Genomic DNA, 20,361 nt, shown 5'->3' with positions numbered 1-20,361 from the left:
ATCATTCAGGGATATATTGATTTGTAAAGGTACTGAATGACAAACCATATGATGCTGATGACATGGCACAGACCAGAGGTAGAGTGAAGCTGAATGAAGTTAAGTTTAAAATAAAATCAAACAATTGTGAGAAAATATTATAATATAAAGTGAAATCCCCTTAGGGTTGTCAATGGATGTCTGGCCTGTTTGGTCACAAAATGTCCAGAAATGTTTGTTTGCAATCGCAGTAGGTACAAAAACTACCTACCACTGACAGCCAGGTTTCCATTCTCTGAAACCTCAAACTTGTTGGTGGAAGGCATGAGACGCACCTCCAACTGGACAGAGCCTGCAAGGAACAGAAAGGTGACGAGAGAAGACAGACAAAGAAGCAAAATCAGAATGGGCTGGAAGACAAAAAGCTCCCCAGTCCATCCCAAGATCTGTGCTTACACCCCTACTACTCTGCCCTCACCAGTCTTTGGCAGGATGGTGGCCCTGTGGATGGTGACATCTTCAAAGGTAACAGGGGTGATTTCCATGACAACCCCCAGATTTCTCATCAAGGTACGCCACGCCAGCACCAGGTAACCTGTTGCTGGGTAGAGGATTCGCCCATCAATGCAGTGTCCAATCAGGTAGTAGTCTGGAGACTCAGGATTTATGTCTGTTGTTGGTAAAAGAAGAGTTGGACACAGAGTGCACCAAGTGGTCAAATCAAATGAAAAAGCACAATTTGACTTTTTTTTCTTAATATGACACAATAGGGCAGATCTACAGAAATATAGCTCCAGATGTATGTTTCTTACTGATGTTATAGATGCTGGCAGAATTGGATCCTCCTGAGCCAGATGGAAAATCCTCTACCTTGGGGACATCCCAGGTCTGGGCATGGTCCCACTGCACCAATGGAGAGATCAGAGGGGTACCGACTGGCACGGGGTAGTTCACTGATGGGCAGAGTTTGTTACCATCCACGTTGATGCTAAAGAGGTGCATTAAAAATAATCAGCTAGTTAGCTAATATTAGCAATCTGAAATAGCTTCAAGAAGTGCTCCAGGAGAAGCGGACAGCAGTCTTCTGTGAAAAGCTCATCCAGAACAACAATGCCCCTCCACCTCCACCCCCGACAACACTAATGCACTAATAGTCACTAAAGCAGACAGAGTGAGGCATTTACTGACCCATTCATGTATATTTTGCCAATGTTTGAGAGGAAGAACTCCAGGTTGTTGGTGTGGCCTCTCTTCATCAAGGGGAGGATGGAACATGAGTGCTTCAGGCTACGTTTCAGGATGGCCTGCGCAGAAAACATGTATGAACTAGAAATACTACCTGACGGTTGTGTGCCTCCACCAACCAGTCAAGCGCAGTCTGTCCAGACTCATAATATCCAGTATGACTTTGATAAAAGGATTTTGATAAAAAGATAATAAATGTATTGTTTGGCAAAATTGAAGTTATCACTATACTGACATCTATGATTTCTGTGAACAATTTCCAGTGAAAATCATGCTGTCTTCATTTAAAAAATATTTTTACAGAGGACTGACAGAGAGCTTCACCTATGGATGTTGCTGCAAAGAAGCTACAACTTCTAAAATAAGGATTTTTCACACACATTTTCAACCTGTCAAAAAAAAAAAAATCATACAATAACCACCATTTCAATGGCATCCCAATCTTTTGTTCCTGAGTTATGGCTTTGAGTAGTGGCAAGAAATGTGTTTTTCACAGAACATTATGATTTCACAGTGAACTTGACCTTTGGGCTTTTGGATATAAAATGTCTTCACTTCATCAGTGGACATTTGTGTGAAATTTAGTCATAATTAGCATATTCAGTCTTGAGTTATGGCCACATTGACCTCGACTGTTGACAGCCAAATTTGAATCAGTTCATCCTTGAGTGGACGTTTATGCCAAATTTGAAGAAATTCCCTCAAGAGATTCATGAGATATCGTACTTAAAAGAATGAGAGAGATGACGGAAGGACAACCTTAACAACATTTTGCCTCTGTGCCAACATATGTATGTACAGATGGACAACCCGAGAAAATAATGTCTCCAGCTACGGTTATAGCTAACACAAAGCCATAAAAATCATCAGAGGTGCCCTAACCATGGTATCTCTAGTCACTAAGAGATTCCATTCACAAAAACAAATGAGTACAAATTTTGTGGGAAGAGAGATTTTAACTCATGACTATGAGCTTATTAAAAGATACCACTTTGGCAAAACAATATTTGATGGGCCTTGTGTGGATGCAAAAGAGAGTGAATGCTCTTTCTGCAAATCTTAACAATAATAATAATAATAATTCAAATTTCAATCGTTCATAGACTCCTCAAATAATGTGCCGAAATATACTTATTTGACTGGCTGTAAGACACACATGAAAAGCAAAATGTACAAGTTAAAATGAGTAGCTTTGTCAAAGGAGTCTGGATGGCTTTGGAGATATAATGGCTTATGTCCCTCATCGATAAGGGCTGTCTGAACACAAGGTAAAGCAGTGAAATTATTAAAACTATAGTGTACACTTACACCAATACAACAACAGGCTTGATGAACAACTCTGACCAGCCACTAAAAGGCACAGATAATGATGTTTGTGTATGTGTGTCAATAGTCTAGCACATACCACCCATGTTGTATCATTTGACATTCACAGTTCACATCTGACAGGTAGAAGAAGCAGTCAAAATACAGAAGTCAGGATTTGCTAACATGGGGAGAACTGAAGGAGAACTGTTAAGCATTTTTACTTTTTTGTAGATATGACTTTTATCTGAGCAATGCTCTGACTCATACATTATTGTTATCAACCAGTAACAATACTGTGGAAAATACAGAAGCCAGGATATGCTAATGTGGGGACAAAAAGTGCTCAAACTGCTGATTTTCTTGAGTGTTGATGTTGTGGTCTATCAACATGTTGAGCATACCTGCAGCAAAGCATGAGGTGCTATCTCCACCACCACAGCATTTTCAGGCACCAGACTGAGGCCCTCCTGGAACAGCACAGGGCTCACTAGGTTGTTGACATGGTAGTCAGCTGAGCTGTATAGGGCCAGGGGAGAGTCCCACTCAGACTGAGGGATGCTGGTGCTCACCCAGCGTGACGAACGCTGCCGTGGCTCCTTGATCACCTACACACATTTTATATTATCTGTCAAAATTCAATTAACTTTACTTCGCATTAGGAAACTTGGTTCCAATAGTTATAATAATGTTGCTAATAATCTGACATGCCTAGCTTTTCATTACATTTCATATATTGCTACACTAAATGGAAGTCGGATTATGTTTCCCAGTCTTCCTAGGAGCTGTCACTGTAACAGCAGAGTTTAACTGCTGCATACTGATAAAACACAGCGGAGCTACATACCTTCTTCAGAGCAGCCAGCAGGTTTGGAGCTATGGAGGCCATGTAGTAGGAGTGAAAAGCGACACCAGCGCTGCGTACCTCCTTTGCAAACACTCCCTGCTCTTTCAGTTCTGACACAAATTTACTGATTGCTTCCTGATGGAACACACACACCACTTCCGTCAAAACACATCACACTGCACCTGGGAAAAACTAGATTTGAAAAAGCCAAAGTAACCTTACATTTGCTATAATGCTTGTACAACCTGACAGTTTTTCCTTCTTCTCCTCCTGATGTCATCAGTCAGAAAAGGATAAAATTTCAATCTAAAAGTGGTAACATTAAAGGCCTACCTGTGAAAAGCCTTGTGTACATTAAATAAAAAAGTTTGCCTAACTTTGCTTATTTTGCAGTATTTGTAATGTGTACCCTAGAAAAGCATAGTTACAAAATCAACACCATGTGAGAAAATGGATATTTAACTTTCTTAAATCATAAAGAAGTTCAGTGTTGTCACACTGTATAAAAAAATTAGGTTCTCTTCATGCCAACTGGGCTATAAAGGACAAGGTTTGATAGAATATTTCACCTGAGGACCGGAGACGGTGACAGTGTCCTCAGCGTTGTGGCAGGCTGGGACCACTCCCTGCGGACACTGAGCCAGACACTCCTCCCAGGTCAATCCTTGAACACAGACAGAAAGCACAAAGGTAAAACATGTGCAAAAAATAAAAGAAAATTACAGCAAAACAAAAAATTAAGTAAAATTAGAGTTGTAAAAGCTGTATTTTGCAGATCTCTGTTGAGGTTTCCTTGTCCTAATGGAAATCGACAGGAATGATGCTGGTGAGTTGGATCTGCGGGTGGAGGAGAAAGCTGGACAGACTTGGCAGGCCCAAACGTGTAGTGAGGGTCTGTTAAGAACGTCTGGCGGAACCCTCTGTCAGAAGGGTTTTCAACTCGCACCTACAGAAGATCTTTGACCAGACCCCGAGGGAGGCTGGAGACATTGAGTCGGAATGGTTTTTGTCCTGGTCCTGGAACAGTGGACCAATTCTACACCCTCCGCAGGGTGCTCTAGGTGTTGTGGGAGTTTGCCCAACCAGTCCACATGTGTTTTGTGGGCATTCAACCGTGTCCCTTGTGGTATTCTGTGGGAGATGCTTCGGGAGTATGGAGTCCGGGGCCCTCTACTACGGGCTGTTTGGTCTCTGTATGACCGAAGCAGGAGTTTGGTTCGCATTGCCGGCAGTAAGTCAGACCTGTTCCCAGTGCATGCTGGACTCCAGCAGGGCTGCCCTTTGTCACCGATTGTCTTCATTATTTTTATGGACAGAATTTCTAGGCGCAGGCAAGGGCCGGAGGGAGTCTGGTTTCGGGACCACAGGATCTCATCTCTGCTTTTTGCGGATGATGTTGTTCTGTTGGCTCCTTCAAACCAGGACCTTCAGCATGTGTTGGGACAGTTTGCAGCCGAGTGCAAAGCGGCTGGGATGAGAATCAGCACCTCCAAGTCCAAGGCCATGGTTCTCGGCCAGAAAAAGGTGGCTTGCACCCTCTGGCCTCAAGTGGAGGAGTTCAAGTATCTTGGGGTCTCGTTTACAAGTGAGGGAAGGATGAAGCGTGAGATTGACATTGATCGGTGAGACGGCAGCAGTAATGCAGTCGTTACACCGCTCTGCTGTGGTGAAGAAGGAGCTGAGTCGAAAGGCAAAGCTCTCGATTTACCAGTCAATCTACGTTCCTACCCTCACCTATGGTCATGAACTTTGGGTCATGACCAAAAGAACGAGATCTCAGTTACAAGCGGATAGGGTGAGGAGCTCTGTCACTCGGGAGGAGCTCAGAGTAGAGCCGCTGCTCCTCCCTGTCGAGAGGAGCCAGCTGAGGTGGCTCGGGCATCTATATTGGATGCCTCCTGGACTCCTTCCTGGGAGGGTGTTCTGGGCATGCCCCACCGGGAAGAGGCCCCGGGGAAGACCCAGGACACGCTGCAGGGACTATGTCGCTCAGCTGGCCTGGGAACGCCTGGGGGTCCCAACGGAAGAGCTGGAGGAAGTGTCTGGGGAGAGGGAAGTCTGGGCATCCCTGCTTAAACTGCTGTACCCACGACCCGGCCTCGGATAAGCGGAAGAAGATGGAATGGTATGGTATGGTAGGATTGAAGTAGTCAAGCATTTTCACTTTCTTGCAGAGGTGACTTTTATCTGAACGATGCTCTGACTCACCCATTATTGTTATCAACCAGTAACAATACTGTGGAAATTAGTAAAAAAAAGGACCCTGGTTGACTTTTGCTGAAAATATTTTGTCAAACTCAGCTCAACTGCTGTATCAAACAAGAGAGCAAGGTAGGTTTCTTCATATTTTAAATTTAACTGATGTGTGTGGTCCGCAACACCACCTTTTCTTTTTTCCCTATCCAGTCTGTCCATCTTGTACTTTGCATGTGCTCTTGCTTTTAATTCTTCTAAATCTTGATAAATCTTGATCCATAGACCTTTTTCACAGCAGGCATTTGGTTCAAAAATTGTTGCAGTGCAACTTAAAATTCATAATGTTGATGTTAATTTTTGACGGGTCAAGGTTACATCTGAGAAAGAACTGTGTTAGACTTTATTTTTAATTCCTGTACAACATCACTCCTTTGTTCACTCATTCACTCTCCCTATATAACAGACTGTTTTATTTAGCAAGAAGACATGTATCGTTGAAGTTTACAGTACATTTAATCATTCCTTCACTTTACACAATGTGCTTATTTCATGAAGCCAGCAATTTAATATAGCACAGAATCACTGCTTGCTCTCTTACCGACTGCAGCCATGCCTCCCGGAGGAAGATTGGCCTCTTTGATGCAGCGGCCTCTCCAGTAGGCAGCAAGGATGGCCTCACTGTGGCTGAGCGAGCCATCAGCGTAGCCACAGGCCAGCTCCCCTACAGAGTGTCCTAAGATGCCATCAGGCTGCAGACCCAGTTTAGTGAGCAGGTCGATCTCAGCTATCTGTAACAAAATGAGCCACAGAACACACATGAGCTTACTTTTATGATTTATGTTTAATGTCTTCATTTTTTATCTAACTGTAGACAGTACAATAAAGCAATCTGCTTTTGTGGCATGAAGTACCTTCACTTGAATCAAATGTGTGAACACATATTCTCTTCTTTTCCAGGGACTCATTTTTATTAATAATTCTCAAAGTCAGCACTGTACTATGCTCCTCCCACTGAATGGACCCTTCGGCAACTAGATTAAAAAAAAAATTAATCCTCACTGGGAAAATCTCAGTGAGGCTTTCCTGGCTCAATAAAGGTTATAAAATCTGCAAATTTCTCTTTGGAGATGAATAAAGTATCTATCTCTCAAAATCCAGTCACAGAGTCACAGAGAAAAGTATCTAATGCACTATCAACTCAATACTCTGTCTAACAACAAGATACAGTATCAATCCCTGTCTGAGTATACAACATATGCGTATGTAATGTATTCTGTTGAGGTTACTTCCAAGAACTAAGGAGCCAAATGAACTAAACTCTGCCCTGTTTGTGTTTCCACCATGTCAGAAGAACCGTGAGGATAAGATAAATTAGACAGAGAAATTGAGTGGCTTTTGAAATGCAATTTTCACACACAAGGACACAACACAGTCACATTTGTCGTTGTTTGTATTTACTGTTCCCACATCAAACATGATATCTCCACTCTACCTGTATGGCGGCGAGCCCAACAAAGGCATGAACAGTGTCTTCAAAAGTGGCATCGTCTGCCTCCATGAGTAGGCGAGAGACAACCAGGCCGGTGTCCCTCAGGGCTGCATCTGACCGCAAGATGGACTCTCTGAAGTCTGGAAGCTGCATGAGACTGCGGCCCATACCTGCCCACTGAGTTCCCATACCTGTTATACAATTAACAGCCACACACCTTAAATCAGCAATATATAAGCTACTGAAAAGACCTAACTGTCGACGAGATTGGGATCTGGAATGGGATGGGAACAGTCTCATTTCAAAGTTCAATAGTCACTGATTGAGCAGGCATTATTTGTAGTGGTGTCCAACCATCACAGGGCTTTTTCATTTTTTTGAAACCCGCCATAAACTAATGACTTTTTAATGATCTTTAAAAATAGCTTGCACAAAAAGCCAATACTGACAATTGATTGCTCAATTCTACTCAGTTTTACAAAAATGTTTAATTGGTTGGGTCTCCCAAATTATAAATTCTAGCTTATTACTGGTAGTATCTTTAATAATAATAATAATAATAATACATTTTATTTGTTAAAAGCGCCTTTCAGGACACTCAAGGACACTGTACATCACAAGAAATATCAAAGGCGATGGCGATTAATGTTGTTTAGGTGGAAGTAAGTAGACCGGATAACATTATTGATGTGCGATTTGAAAGACAGAGTGCTGTTGAGGATGACACCCAGACTCTTAACCTGTGGGGAGGGGGAGATAGAGGAGTTGTCAATTTGAATAGAAAAGCTGTCTGTTTTGGATAGTGTTGATTTAGTGCTGATGAGGAGAACTTCAGTTTTGTCACTGTTTAATTGGAGGAAATTTGAGGTGAGCCAGGTTTTTACTTCAGTTATGCAATCAGTAAGGGAGGAGGGTGGGAGAGTGGAAGAAGGTTTACTTAGGTAGAGCTGGGTGTCATCCGCGTAGCAGTGGAAATGAATGTTATGTTTTCGGAAGATATTGCCAAGGGGGAGGAGGTAGATAATGAAGAGCAGGGGCCCCAGTACAGAGCCCTGGGGCACACCTGTACTGACGGAGGAAAGGTTGGACCGGAAAGATTTGAGTTGAATGAACTGTGTGCGATCTGTGAGATAGGATGTGAACCAGTGAAGTGGGGTGTGAGTAATGCCGATGGAAGATAACCTGTTCAGTAGAGTGTTGTGACAGATGGTATCAAATGCTGCGCTCAGGTCAAGAAGGATGAGAATAGTGAGGAGGCCAGAATCAGCTGCCAGTAGGAGATCATTTGTTATTTTAATGAGTGCTGTTTCTGTACTATGGAGGGGGCGGAAACCAGACTGGAACTGTTCATACAGATTATTGCGAGATAAGTGAAAATGGAGCTGGGTGGCTACTGTTTTTTCAAGAATTTTGGAGATGAAAGGTAGATTAGTAATAGGACGGAAGTTATTGAAGTTGGATGGGTCAGCACCAGGTTTTTTCAATATTGGGGTAATTGCAGCGGTTTTTAGGGATGCAGGAACAGTTCCAGTGGTAAGAGAGGAGTGGATGATAGCAGAGATGAGGGGGACCAAAGAGGGGAGGGAGGCCTTAACCAGAACTGTGGGGAGGGGGTCCAGCTGACAGGTGGATGGTTTGGACATATGGATTATGTCTGAGATTTCGGAGAGGGTGGGGAGCTGAAAGGTGGAAAAAGAGTGAGTGGTTGGGTGGGACGCAGGTGAAACGGAAGGAGAGGAGTTATGGCAGAGATTCTGGTGGATTTTGTGGATTTTTGCATCAAAGAAGGACATCAATGAGTTACAGAAGACAGTGGAGTAGAAATGTGGTGGCAGAGAATCCAGGGGTCGGATGAGATTGTTAAACAGTGAGTACAGTGACTTTGTGTTAACTTTATGTGAAGAAATTAAACCAGAATAGTAGCGGGATTTGGATTGAGTAATACAGTCCTTATAATGTAATGTATTACTACTTTGCTATTTGTAAAGGTATTAAGATATTTGTCTCTGAGATTTCTGCTTCCCTCCAGTACAATCAAGGTAAATGGAATTGTATTTGTGGTACTAACAAAGTTGATGTGAAGTGTCAACCGTTTTAATTGGGAACTCTTTCTTCAGAAAAAAGCCCATATAAAAAGTGTATAAAAGGCAATTGCTGGTAAACACATTTATCAGTAGAACTGAAATCTGCTGTTTCATTGGTTTGTGTATGTGTTTGATGACTCACCTGAACAGATGTACCAGAGCGGCCTGACAGTGGCCTGCACCTGTTGTACTTCCAAAATGTCACTCTGAGAGCCAATCAGAGAGTAACCTCGGTAGGGCATGCTGGCAGTAGGAACTCCTGACACCTCATTCAGCAAAGATAAAAAGCTGTCATCTGCAGTGTGTTCCTTCCCCTTTTGGAGTATGGCATTCACTGCAGCCTCCGTACGGCCACAGGCCTGAAGCACCCTGGGAACTGTCCTGGATGGTGCAGGTGCATCAGCTGGTTTCTCAGCTGGACGAAGGATCACATGAACATTAGAACCTCCAAATCCAAAGGAATTGATGCCTACAATGCCACCTCGGACAGGAATAGGCCGGTCAACGACTTGAACCCGACCATCGGTGAGGGCTGGAATGTCAGGGTTAGGATTGCTGAAGTGCAGGTTGGGAGCCCAGACTCCTCTCTCCAAAGAAAGCAATACCTGTGTGATAAGGTGAAGAGCAAAATTTTAGTATGGGTGAAATAACTGAATAATCAATGAAGTCCTTCTCTTAAGCTGATTTAGTGTGAAAGATTCCCAGCCTCCTTCCTTTCTGAAATGGCAGATATAAACTGCATTTAAGATCACTGTAATACATTTCTCACACAAGTATATCACCCCCTATGAGGAAAATCAGTTTTACAAACTGAATGAATGTAACACTGTGAATAAGCCGATTTTACGGTGTAACATCGAGTCAACAAGTCAACAATGGCAGTGATGAAAAAATGTAGTACATGGGTTGTATTGTCCACAGTTTCATGAGCACCTCCATAAATAATCAGTTGTTGCAAAGTCCTAATCTTACCAATTCACTGTTTGGTATTCTTGTGAGACCAGTTGCCTTAATGGCTAGCAAGTAAGGGTTTCCCACAAACACATGGACTAACTCCATTTTGTGTGGTTGCCTAATGGACAAGTGTCACAACCACTTGTGGACCACAGGAGAAAGTTCATATCTTTGGCAGTAACATCATTACATAGTTTGCTTGAAGTCTGTGCCCTCAGAATCCACAGCTTTGCAGTTGGCAAAGCACCTCACTGCACTTATAAAGAAAGTGGACAAGCAACAGTTGTGGTATTCCCGAAGAGAATTGTTCAAAGGAATCTCATGCACTTGGCTTACACTAATGTGAAAACTGCCCCCATACAAGCCATGGAATTGTTTGTTCAATCTATAGAATACAAAGGCACACAAAGGACAAGTTCTTGCAGAGATCAGAAACCCTTCTGATCTCTGCAAGAATTTGTCCTCTGTAGCCAGCCACCTTCCAGTATGGACATTCAGAACAGGTAGAAACACTTAAGACAGGCATGGTCTGAAATTACCAATAAATATTGGTTTTATTACAAATGAGGGAGGAAAAAGAACAATAGTGTTTTGAGTCTTTAGAGCAGCCAATAACAGCAGTGCTGTGGCTCTCACCTTTGCCAGGGCAGCCAGACCAGAGGCCGGTTCTGGATGGCCCATGTTAGACTTAGTGGAGCCAATAAGCAGAGACTCTTGCTTTGATTGACAGAACACACTGACAATGCCGTTCACTTCCTGTGGGTCGCCAACCTGCATGTGGAGAGTAGAAATGATGCAGACATGCCTGGTGTGTGAAGGTGACTTTTTCATTTTCAGATCAAAAATGTGTAGCCTGTGTGACTGTTTTCTGTCATCAAATGTCAGTCTTGTGGTGCAAAGACCAGCAATGAAACAGTGTGATTAAGAAACTGGACTGTTGTACTGACTGACCTTTGTTCCAGTGCCGTGGGCTTCAATATACTCCACCTGCTCAGGAGTTATATTCACTTCCTGATAGAGAGAATGAACCAGCCTCTTCTGCATCTCACCTGATGGAAACGTTACACCTGAGAGACCAGGGAATGTGTGAGGACAAGTATGGTACACCATACCATAACTGCTGGGTAACTGCTTCTCTATTCACTTTAACATGAGTTGACTTTTCTGCTCAGATCTAGTATTTTTAGATAGCTGTTTCTGAGATGCAACCCAATAAACCCTGTTTTTGTTCTCTAAATGATCTAAGCCTGTCACAGGCAAAAACAAACACTTTTAGTGCATGCACATTGACAGTGCACAATTGGCCCAAAAGATTAGGGTTCAGCAATCTCACTCAAGATAGAGAGATTGCTAGATACAAGTTTAATCAGCAAAATGTTTTCTGTTATTAATATACTGGATATTATTACTTTAATGATGTAGTTCGTCAATATGTAGGCACTATACACTGCTGATTAGTTTAATTGTAAAGCACTGCAACAAATTTATACGATCCTCCTTTGTTTAGTGCATAAAACCTAAATCTTAAAAATAACAAGCAACTAAAGCTGTCAGCTAAATGTAGTGGAGTAAAAACTGTAACATTTCTGAAATGCACTGAAGTAGAAGTATGAAGTAACATTGAAATAAAAATACTTAAGCTAGCCATTTTGTCATCTCTTTTTACAGTCAAAAATATTGTCAACATGGTTTTAATTTTATTGTTAATAGTTTTTTATTATCAAAAGGAAGGAAAAAAAAAGATCTTATCAGCTCTAATTACTATCAGAAATGCTTGTTGTCAGTGTATAGCTTACCAGCCAATGGGCATTTTTCACTATTTTCTGTCTTTTTTAGACCAAACAATCAACTGATTAAAAAATTTATCAGATTGTTTTAAGATTTTAATAATCTAACATTTAAAACAGAACATCACATCAGGCTGGGATGACCAAATTTCATCATCTCATCTTACCTGACTATGTTTATAGGCTCAGTGAAATCTGTCTGCTGGCAGCATTACCCATATGTCACAGCATGAGTTAAGAGGTTGCAGGCTGTTAGTGTGCCTCCTCACCCTGCTCTTTGTATCCATCTGTGTTGTTGCCAGCATTGATCACTGTAGCGTAGACCCTTTTAGCCGCGGACCGCTTGGTCAGCAGGACTGCCACTGCTGCCTCAGAACGGCAGTATCCATTTCCTGACCAACAGAATGATACAGATACAAACTTTAAATTGGTATATGCACACACTTACACAGAGTGCATCAAAAATTGTGAATAATGCATAATACACAGTTAAATCAACATGACTCTCGTAAGCAAACAGTGATGATGGAGTGACAACAGGTGTGCGCAGATGAGAAACACTACTGTAGATAATAAATAAATACTAATGCACATTATAGATTTGATTTAGATCTGTATAAAACTACAATAAAATTTCAAATAGGACCTGAGGCACAATGAAATTTTCTCACAGTGCCAAAAAAAAAGAAGAAATGCTATCATTTACGGGCAGTTTTACACATACATAATGTATGTTTCTTAATGATTTATTAATTTTCATGATAAAAATCATCTGCCTCCTTGGTTCTCAAATTGGTTCAATAAGTGTAATTTCAACTTCAGGAGACAAAAAGATCATTATGCATATCCCAAGCCACAGATATGAAAACAAAATTCCCGCCAGAAAACAGTTTGTGCTTTTATTAGATAGCAAGAGATGAAGAGGTGACTGGAAACAGGTCAACACATTTTCACCTTTGTGCCCACAGTATTTTTTTTGTCTTCCACCTGAATACTTGTGCACACACTTAGTCCCTCTTATGACAAGACAAAAGAAAACACTGAAATGCAACAAAGGTCCCCAGCTCAATTCTACCAGGGGACGTTGCTGTTCATGGTCAGCATCTTAAACAACAAAGTCACATGAGCACCCTGCAACCATCTTTTACCTGATGAGTCAAAAGATTTGCAGGTCCCATCAGGACTGAGCATGCCCAGTTTCATGAACTGCACTGAGGTGTTTGGCTTGAGCAGCAGGTTGACTCCCCCAACCAGAGCGGCATCACAATGGCCCTGGCGAATGGCATGGAAGGCATTTTCTAAAGCCAGCAAGCTAGAGGAGCAGGCTGTGTCAATGGCAGTGCTGGGGCCTGGAGAAGGAGAGAAGAGGAGTGGAAAGGAGAGGAGGGTGGATTAGAGCTAAAAACCACATCTGTAGAAAAGGATGCCCAGGAATACTTGAGGACATTCAAAATGTGGAATTGACTGTATTGCATAAATTGCATTAAAACAGTAAATGTCTTTGGCAGGGGTGAACAGTCCTCCAAATTTATTGTAATAACAAAAATGTACAGATTTTATTTCACTCTGCATCCAATGGGATTATGTCAGATATGCTTCAGGGTTATTTGTCCAAACCTGTACAAAAGTGAGACAGACTCATGACCAGTGAGTTATGCCCATTCAAACTGATCAAGTTCCTGTAGTTCCACAGAAAGGCACAATGCTGTCAAATGCATGATTTTTCACAGTTACCAATTGTCTATGCCTACTTAACACTGGTTACAACTGTTTTCCTGGGTTCCTTGGTTTGATATATGATGGTAATCCTTGTGGTGGCTTGCATTACTGGGGATCTGAGCTGAAAGATATGTGGCCACATGGTGGCAGCATTGTTTCCTGATGTGCACTGATGCTGAGAGCCACAGCATTCTCTCACACCACCCTGGCTCAGCATCCACTGAACAATAACAGCAGTGTTTCCCATGAGAAATCTGATTGAGTTTAAATATATACAGGTCTGGTCACATAAAAGATTTGCGGGACTTCAACATGGTCTTTGACATGTAAGGTTGCCTAGTCCTGAGGTCTGCAAACAAACTTTCATATTTACACATTTTAGCATGTGACTTACTAGTATGGTCTAAACTTCGGTGAAACAATTTAGGTAAAAGATGGAAGATGGAAGGGCTATCAGAATCAGCCAAAAATGACATTCGCATAAAGTCCATAAGAGGACATGGAGGAAAACAAAGTCTGCAATGAGGGGAAAAAAAAGGTTGAAATAAACAACAACAAAACTAGCATGGGAGGGATGGAGTGTGGTGGTGGAGAGGAGGACCTTGCTAGCACTAAACCTATACAAAACCTAGATATACAAAACCCGAAAACAGAACTTAAGCAAGAATTAATAGACTTCAAGAAATTTGATTAAACAGGAGTTAAAAGGTTTCAGGACAAAGAGAAATAAAACATTGGATAGTATTGTTGAGGATGTCCACAACCACAACGTAAGACTAACTGAAGCAGAGCAACAGGTGAAAGAAATGGAGATGGCTATTACTGAGTAAAGGGAAGCTAACAGAGATACCTACAAGCCAAAGTAACAGACCTAGATGCGCCATAATAACATCTGCATATACGGCATTAATAAAGCAACAGAAGAAAGCCCAATGCTAGCCTTCGCTGATAATTTTCTCAATAGGAACGCTGATTTGCAAATTCAGCAAGCCTGTCTCAAGATCCGTTCTGGTTAATTTCAAGATATATGAAATAAAATGCAAACTACTTAAAACTACATGGGCAAAGAAGATCATCTGTGAGGAAAAAAATGGTTCCAAAAGTCATCAAGGAGAAAAAGATACCCTTCCAGACACACATCCTGCCAAGAAGAAGAATTCTTAAATGATGTTTACAATTATTATCTTGGATATTTAAAAAGAAGAATTAAAAATTCAAAATTTAATCAGCACATTTCTAAAACAGTCGTATTTTGAGGTGGGTCCTAAAGCTCCAAAATTACAAGCCAAGAAAACATGGGAAAAATCTTAAAACCGGTATAGAAAATATCAGATCATAAAACAGGACAAATATAAATTAATTACATGAAATCGATACTGCATTTCAAACATATTACAAGACCCTCTATTCACAATCAAAACCAGAAAGTAAAAAGAATATAAAATTTTCTTAAATTCCCAAGACTTGCCCTCAATTGGAGAACAACAAAATGAGTGTGTCACAGATCACGAAAAAAGAATTAGTGACAGCACTGAATAAATTAAAAAAAGGCATCAGGCAATAATGGTCTACCACTTGAGTGCTACAAAATCACAATTACAAACTGCATGCGTCTATCACGTACAGGAGCGTAGACACCTTGGTTCCTCATCTAACTGACAATGATCAAACCAGCTTTGTTCGGGAAAGTCAAGGACAAGAGAATATTAGACGCTCTCGACATATAATAGAAAGTATCAGGAAAAGAAAAACAAATGCAGCGTTAGTCTAGATTTTGAGAAAGGCTTTTAAAGCCAATTAACAGCATTAAAACCTTATATTATGCCCCTACAGCAATAATGATAAATGGGCGTCTTACTGATGGCATAAAATTGAAAAGATTGCCCTCTTTCATGAACCCTCAGTCACCTTAGCATATTGTCCCATTTCCTGTTTCTGGATGCTGTGTTAGTAGCTGTGTACTTCTGCTGCTTCTTCTCTTTAGTGACCGCTAATCTCACTTATTTACACCCTTGCCTGTTCTGCTAGCCACATTAGCTTAGCCTAGCAGCTAGCAATGGCTTCTCTCTCTCCCTCTCCTGCTTTCTCTTGCTCAGTGTGTCAGATGTTCAGCTATTCCTCGGCCTCCTATAGTGACACTGGTACATGTAATAAATGTAGTTTGTTTGCTGCGCTGGAGGCGAGGCTTGGTGAATTTGAATCGCGGCTCCACACCACAGAAACTCAATCATTAGGCGTAGCTAGCCAGGCCTAGGTAGCCGGTGAAGACTGACCAAGTGTAGCTCCTGCTAGCCATCCCTCGGCAGCTCCCGAGCAGCTGGGAAACCAGGGAGGCTGGGTGTTAGTAGGGAGCATGGTCCACAGCTGAAGCCCACGGTTTATCAACACCACTTCATGTTTTCCCGACTCAGCAACAATAATATTGATTTATTTTGTCTGACTATAACCTGGCTGTCTCATGATGAGTATGTTAGCCTAAATGAAGCTACTCCTCTGAGTTATATTAATATTCACATTCTGCAAGGCAGCAGCAGAGGAGGTGGAGTTGCAGCCATATCAGACTCAAGTTTATTAACCAACCCTGGCAACAGCTCCAGACTGCTCAGGGACTGTGCAGATCGGCTCTGAGGGGTCGTTCTGCACACATTCAACACAAGTCTCAGTCAGGAAGAGTTCCTGCCCCGTAGAAAACTTCCTGTGTGCTTCCAGTGTCAAAGACTGTGCATCCCAGGGAGCCCAACCACTTCAGGCCTGTAGCCTTCACTTTCCACCTGATGAAGACCCTGGAGAAGATTATACTTAATCACCTCAGTCACCTGGTGAGCAGCAGGCTGGACCCCCTACAGTTCACATATTGACCAGGCATTGGTGTGGACAACACCTTCATCTACCTGCTCCATCGCCCTCTTACCCACCTGGAGAGCTCTAGGAGCACAGTGAGGGTCATGTTTTTTGACTTCTCAAGTGCTTTCAACACTATCCAGCCATCATCTCCTTTTTGGCAATGTATTTTTATGCCAATTTTTCTGTTAGTTCTTTGTGGCAACATATATTTTTTACATATTTTTCTTTTATATAGTCCTTTGTATAAAATGTACATACATATAGTCAGCTTTTGTTTTGTATTTTATATTTTGTATTTCTCTATTCTGCAGCTATTTTTTTCCAACTGCTATTACCTGCTGCCTGTAATACCTGAATTTCCACAGTTGGGGATTAATAAAGTCTTATCTTATCTTATGTAAACCAATATTGATAGATAATGACAGCCTTATTACTGCGTTTGTCTCATTATTAGGATCAACTGGCTTCTGTCAGAGTGTTCATGGACTATTCACTGTTTTAACCATACCCTCGACCTTGTTCTGACATATGGCATTGAAGTTGAACTCTTAATAACCTCGTCACAGATTTCTCTTTTATCGGATCATCATTTGATTACTTTTGAATTCCAATTACCAGACTACCCACCATTAGGCAGAGTTCCTGCACCAGATGCCTGTCTGATAGTGCTATAGATAAATTTAAGGATGTGATCCCATCAGCATTTAATTCAGTGTCATGTCTCAATACAACAGAGGACTGCTGTGATAAGTTTAGCCCCTCCCAAATGGATCATCTGGTTTAGTGCTACAGGTTCATTGTGTATGACACTTGACTCTATTGCCCCTCCTAAAAAAGAACAAGACCAAACCCACAAATAATGCAAACGTCACAAAAACTTGAAAGGAAATGGCGTTCCACCTATCTGGAAGAATTTCATCTCGCCTGGCAAGACAGTCTTAAAACATAAAGGAAAGCCCCCCAAAGTGCCAGAGCAACCTTACTCTTCACTAACAGAGGAAAGGTTTCTCATCAGCACTGTAGCCAGGCTGATAGACAGTCATAATTCCATTCCATTCCACCCTCAGTAGTAATGACTTCATGTGCTTCTTTAATGATAGAATTCTCACCATTAGAGACTGAATTCATCAACTAATAATTCCAGTGCATACTGATTTATCTTCAAGTACAGAAAGCACAGAAGTAGCTGTTAAACCTGTCATAATTTTAGACATCTTTTCTCCTGTCGACCTTCACCAACTAATCTCAACAATTTCCTCATCAAAATCATCAACCTGTACCTGAGATCCCATCCTGATCAAGCCGTTTAAAGATGTTTTACTGCTTTATTAGACATGATACTTTCCAAGATGGCGGCGCGTGCAGACGCAGCGGCTCGTAGCTCCCGTGTTTACGTTTTTGTTTGTTTGTTTTTACTCGTTTCCACTTTTACTTCTCTTCTGGAAGCTCTGACACAGTACAGCAGGTCTGAACTGTGGAACTTTGGACTACAGTTCGGACTTCACACACGCCCTAAACTGGACTTTATTCCACCGGAGCTGCTACGGACCCCAGAGCCCACCACCATCCCCCCACTGCTGCCAAGGAGACGGAGGAGGCACCGTAGACAAAAGCGGGGCAAGAGAGCCGGCGTGCGTGCTAGGCTACAAGCTAGCCCTCACAGACCGGCTCTCCCCAGTCTCTTCCTCACCAACGCCAGGTCTCTCACCAACAAAATCGACGAGGTCCGTCTAAGGATAGTCTCTCGCCGGATGGACAGCTGTGTTACCGTTGTCACAGAGACCTGGCTGGACGACAACATCCCGGACGCAGCGGTGGAGATAGCGGGGCGCTCTCTGTTCCGGGCGGACAGGACTGCAGCTTCAGGTAAGAGCAGAGGCGGAGGCTTGGCGCTGTATGTACACAATGCCTGGTGTACAGCCACACGCACCGTCAGCACGTTCTGCTCTCCTGATTTGGAATACCTGGTGGTGAAATGCCGACCGTTCAAGCTGGTTAGAGAACTCTCGTCTATTGTTATTGTGGCCGCTTACATCCCACCGCGGGCTAATGCTAAGTTAGCATTAGAGGAGCTGTACTGCCTGATCAGCGGGCAGATGAACGACAACCCGGAGGCGGCCGTGATTGTGGCGGGGGACTTTAATCACGTTGAACTGAAGGCGGTGTTTCCCAAATTTCATAAGTACATAAAGTTTCCTACCAGAGACAGTAACATTTTGGATCAAGTTTACTGCAACATCCCTGCTGCTTACAAGGCTGTAGCAGCTCCACACCTGGGCATGTCAGACCACATCTCCGTGAAACTCATTCCTGCCTACAAGCCTCTGGCCTGCAGAACAAAGCCGACCACCAGGACAGTACAGATATGGACTGAGGAGGCCTCCTCTGCACTTCAGGACTGCTTCGAACTGACAGACTGGACTGTGTTCAGAGAAGAGGCAGACCTTGAGGAGTACACATCATCTGTATTGTCTTATGTTCAGTTCTGCACTGATGCTGTCCTCCCTGTTAAGACCATCACAGTGTTTCCCAACCAGAAACCATGGCTGGACAGCACAGTGCGGTCCCTGCTGAAAGCCCGGGATACTGCCTACAGATCTGAAGACAGGCTGGCTTATAGCAGGGCTCGAGCAGAGCTGAAGAAAGGAATCAAGCAGGCCAAGCTCTAGTACAAAAACAAAATTGAAGATCACTTCAAGAACAACAACCCACAGAGCATGTGGAGAGGCATCAGAACCATAACGGACTACAAGCCGAACACTCAGCTCACCAGCCACGACCCCGCCCTGCCTGACACCTTGAACAGCTTCTTTGCCCGCTTCGACACATCAGGCAGCAGAGAAGTCACACACCTACCCCGGCTGGAGGAGCAGCACCAGCCCCTCGTCCTGCAGCAGCACCAGGTGTCATCCACCCTGAGGAGGATCAACACCCGCAGAGCTGCAGGACCGGATAAGGTGTCAGGCAAGACTTTGAGGACATGCGCTGACCAGCTAGCAGGAGTGTTCCTGGACATTTTCAACCTGTCCCTGCAGCTGTCCACGGTTCCTGAGTGCCTCAAGTCCTCCACCATCATTCCGGTACCGAAGAAGACATCCATCACCTGCCTGAATGACTACCGGCCTGTTGCACTGACCCCGGTAATCATGAAGTGCTTTGAGCGGATTATTCTCAGGTACATCAGAGACTTCATCCCCTCGGACCTAGACAGCCTTCAGTTTGCTTACAGAGGGAATCGGTCCACAGAGGATGCTGTCTCCATCACCCTGCACACAGCCCTGACCCACCTGCAGCAGCCCAACACCTACGTCAGGATGCTATTTGTAGACTTTAGCTCAGCTTTTAACACCGTCATCCCAGACAAGCTGGCGCTGAAGCTACACACGGTGGGTCTGCCTGCGTCTCTGTGCCACTGGATCAGAGACTTTCTCACCAACAGGCCTCAGGTGGTGAGAATAGGGAACATCACATCATCCCCTCTGGTCCTCAGCACGGGCACGCCACAGGGTTGTGTGCTCAGCCCAGCCCTCTTCACCCTGTTTACTCACGACTGTGCTGCCATCCACCCCACCAACACAGTCGTGAAGTTTGCGGACGACACTACAGTAGTGGGTCTCATCTCAGATAACAACGAGACCCACTACAGAGAGGAGATACACCAGCTCACCCAGTGGTGTTCAGCCAACAACCTGGTGCTGAACACAGGGAAAACCAAGGAGGTCATTGTGGACTTCAGGAGGTCCAGGAAGACGGATCACGCCCCCCTCCTCATGGACGGAGAAGTGGTGGAGCGTGTGGACAACATCAGGTTCCTGGGCCTCCACATCACATCTGACCTCTCCTGGTCCATGAACACCTCCCGCCTGGTGAAGAAGGCACAACAAAGGCTCTTCTTCCTCAGGAAGCTGAAAC

The 20,361-nt window shown here is 43.2% G+C and overlaps 1 protein-coding gene across 1 annotated transcript in view; it reads right to left on the bottom strand.

The window, feature by feature from the left end:
• fasn (fatty acid synthase) overlaps positions 1–20,361 on the bottom strand; it is a 73,420-nt gene that overhangs the window by 25,697 nt on the left and 27,362 nt on the right. Inside the window, exons 5-18 of the mRNA XM_041962330.1 lie at positions 13,035–13,235; positions 12,156–12,278; positions 11,051–11,166; positions 10,736–10,870; positions 9,288–9,750; positions 7,065–7,252; positions 6,171–6,360; positions 3,946–4,040; positions 3,377–3,511; positions 2,934–3,137; positions 1,168–1,283; positions 792–967; positions 458–649; positions 251–331 (exon numbers count right to left, since the gene is read on the bottom strand). Coding sequence (XP_041818264.1) covers positions 251–331; positions 458–649; positions 792–967; positions 1,168–1,283; positions 2,934–3,137; positions 3,377–3,511; positions 3,946–4,040; positions 6,171–6,360; positions 7,065–7,252; positions 9,288–9,750; positions 10,736–10,870; positions 11,051–11,166; positions 12,156–12,278; positions 13,035–13,235 — 2,415 coding nt within the window. The remainder of the gene's footprint in view (positions 1–250; positions 332–457; positions 650–791; positions 968–1,167; positions 1,284–2,933; positions 3,138–3,376; positions 3,512–3,945; positions 4,041–6,170; positions 6,361–7,064; positions 7,253–9,287; positions 9,751–10,735; positions 10,871–11,050; positions 11,167–12,155; positions 12,279–13,034; positions 13,236–20,361) is intronic.

This window comes from Chelmon rostratus, chromosome 21 (genome assembly GCF_017976325.1).
Source record: "Chelmon rostratus isolate fCheRos1 chromosome 21, fCheRos1.pri, whole genome shotgun sequence".
Classification (NCBI taxonomy): domain Eukaryota; kingdom Metazoa; phylum Chordata; class Actinopteri; order Chaetodontiformes; family Chaetodontidae; genus Chelmon; species Chelmon rostratus.
Note: the sequence above shows the minus strand (reverse complement) of the source record. Positions and strands in the feature narration are given on the sequence as shown.